The sequence below is a fragment of the Entamoeba invadens genome (assembly GCF_000330505.1).
Source record: "Entamoeba invadens IP1 unplaced genomic scaffold scaff_1105074726079, whole genome shotgun sequence".
Lineage (NCBI taxonomy): Eukaryota > Evosea > Mastigamoebida > Endamoebidae > Entamoeba > Entamoeba invadens.
In genome coordinates, this window is record NW_004191893.1 from 246,582 (window position 1) to 249,749 (window position 3,168).

Sequence of the window (3,168 nt, forward strand, 5' to 3'; positions counted from 1 at the left end):
AAATAGATTCATTTTTGTCTAAACATCGGGCATTAGGTAAAACGTGAAAAAACCCGAAACAATTGGGATGGGTTTTTGGGACTGCTTCCCGAATTATTCCCATTTTTATGATCCAAAAGGCACCAGATAACGTTTGAGACCAGATAACGTTAAAAGACAGACTGTACATAAAATGGATTTGAAATCACCTAAAAAACGGGACAACCGAGTTTCCCAAAAGCCGAAAATTAATTGGTCAAGAAACAATTAAAAAAACGAAATAATAATTTTAAAACCAAATGTCGTTCAACAACACGGAAGAACAGCAATTGTTAGAATGGGTACGAAAGCAGTTGCCCACAAGAATTGTATCGAGCGTCACGACCGACTTTCGTGATGGTCATGTTTTTGTCGAGTTGGCTGCCCTAATCACAAAAACTTCTATCCCTAAAATCGAACCAGGTACAACCACACAACAGAAAATGAACAATGTCGATCTTGCGCTTCAAATCGTCACCAACAAATTTGGCAAGCTGGAAGGTGTTTCTATACAATGTATCGTCAACGGAAACAGAGATCAGACACTCGACTTTATCAATCACCTGAAAAGAATCGTTGGATTTGAGAAACTGAAACGGATCCAACAAAATCAGAAGATTCGTAAAGACCTCAAAGCGTTTGAAGAGAAGACTAAGATGATGAGAAACACCGTCAACTTTTCCTTGGTTGAGTCTGGGTCATCTTCGATGTTTGGGAGAAAAAGCGCATTTATCTCAACAAAAAGTGGTGTGGAAATGAAAAGGTGTACGGTTGTTTGTTTGCAGGAGAATGATACTGCAAGACTCTCATTGTTGAGTCCAATCGCAAACTCACAACGATCGGACAAAAGATTTACGATGATGCACAATACCCAAGAATTAACCCACAACGAGCCTCACCCACGAAAACGCGGACAATAGAACTTAAGAAACAAAAGGGGTTGTGCAGAAAAGTTGGTATTCGAAACGGATCATTCGAGTCAAAGAAAGTTGGAGCACCAAATAAAGAGGAACTACTGTTGACAACAAGCAAATTGTCCGCAGAGGGTATCGTTCCACAAAAGAGTAAAGGTGTGATAACGGTCAAACCCCCAGAATTGATCAAAAAGGAGGAAAGTCACCAAAAGAAATCGAGTTTTACAGAGGAAGATGATATCACACTTCCAGAAGAAAACAATAACAAGAAGATGGATGAAATTGAAGACGAGTCGTCGTCGGAACCTTCGGAGGAAGAGTCGTCGTCGGAAGAGAATTATATTGAGCTTGATGATAAGGAACAAAACGAGTTGATGAAATGTGTGGTCAAAAGAGTCGAGAAAGAAGATACAAACGGAGGTGATCCTAACATCAAAAAAATAAAAAACAACGTGTTTAAAGTGAAAAATGTATATTACGTTGTTTCCGATGTTGTCAATGGTGAAAATATATTATCTCCACTGAATTTGTCAGTCGATGCGACTGTGTCGTGTATTCAATCAATTTTAAGAACAAAAGTTTTATCAAAGACGTTTTCTATTGAAATAAAAAAGGAACAGAAAAACATCCAAGACATATCGAGAAAGGCACAGAAACATATGCAAACATTCATAAAAGTTCAGGCTATGGCCAAAGGCTATTTCTTTAGAAAAAGCAAGTTAGCACGAAAAATGAAAGATTTGAAGTATGCGGTTCGTGAAATTGTTGAGAGTGAAAGGTCATATTTCAAAGATTTGAATATCATTCAGAAAATGATTGACAAAACGCTGGAACTATCACCAAAGAGTGACATTGTACACCAAGCAAAACTTGTTATTGGAACAATGATAACATGCAACTCGATGCTGTTGAAGACATTAGAAGAAATGATTAAAAAAGATCCATTTGGAAAGACACTTCATTTATCTTTTTCGACATTCACTAAATACTTGACATACTACACAACGTATATGAACATTTACCTTCCACTCAAAACGTTTTATGAAAGCGATTCTAACAAAAGTATTGTCAAAACTATTTCAAAACACTTTTTGAATGACTTGGAACCAGACAATTATTTAATGAGGCCAATTCAGCGCCCTCCTCGTTATAAGTTGTTGATGGACGCAGTCGTTTCGGCACTTCCCGAATGGTGGCAGAACCAAAAAGAACTCAAGACGTGTTCTAACACTTTGAGGGAAGCCGTTTTTCATTTGAACACGTGCATGAAGAAGAACAATGATCAGAGGGCCGTTGATGAACTTCTCTCGAAACTTTCATTTCCAAAGAAGTTTCTTTTGGAAAAGGATACTCAGAGAAGAATTGTGTATCAAGGGTTTTTGTCGCGCAAACAAAAGGGGAAGAAAGACGACGAGTTCTGCTGTTTTCTGTTCAACGACTATTTGGTGTTTGCAAAAGTTCGGAGAGAAGACGTCGGGGATATTCCAAGTGAGACACTAAAAAACAAGAGCAAAGTCTATCACGTTATTGATATGCGGCAAGTCACTTTGATGGATGTTCCAAGCGAAGAATCAACGTTTTGTATCAACATTCCACAAAAGTTGTTTTTGTTGAAAGCGGAAAATGAAGATAACAAATTAACGTGGATGCATCAGATTGACGGAGTCTTCGCATTACAACAACAGAAGATGTTGGTAAGACTAAGCAGTCTGAATTCGTCAATACCACCACTTGATATTTCTGTCTTCAATCAAACCGAATACCTCATTCACCCCGACTACGAAGAGACCATCTTTTATTTCAACCAAGCAAATAACAACTGGGAACAGGTGTTCATGATGCTACAAAAGAATGTTGTATGTATGTTTGTCAACGCAGAAGAGGCGGCAACACTCAAACAACCGACTTTGGTATTTGACATTCTTCAACTGAAATTCAAAGGAGTCCAAGTTTCACAAAGAAAATACACATTCGAGGTGTACTACAAAAATTTCACATACATATTTGCTACGAATAACAACAACTGCAAATTTGTGTGGCTTTCATTACTCAGAAATTCGTTTTACACGCATTGTAAAAGTATCATGGACTTGAACTCGTTTGGTATCAACGAGTTTTCAACCGATTTGCTCAAAACATGGACCGTCTTTGATGACATATTGCCTGATATCGATTCGGACCACTATTAGTACATGAGAATGCTCCTATTACAGCCACACAACCCAAAAATGGCGCG

The 3,168-nt window shown here is 38.0% G+C and overlaps 1 protein-coding gene across 1 annotated transcript; it reads left to right on the forward strand.

The window, feature by feature from the left end:
- Positions 1-278: 278 nt before the first annotated feature.
- Positions 279-3,121, forward strand: EIN_034320 (Rho/RAC guanine nucleotide exchange factor, putative; the record flags this gene model as incomplete). The annotated part of the gene is made up of 2 exons (XM_004185809.1): positions 279-791; positions 869-3,121. The coding sequence occupies 2 exons, from the start codon at positions 279-281 to the stop codon at positions 3,119-3,121; spliced, it is 2,766 nt and encodes a 921-aa protein (XP_004185857.1).
- Positions 3,122-3,168: the final 47 nt, after the last annotated feature.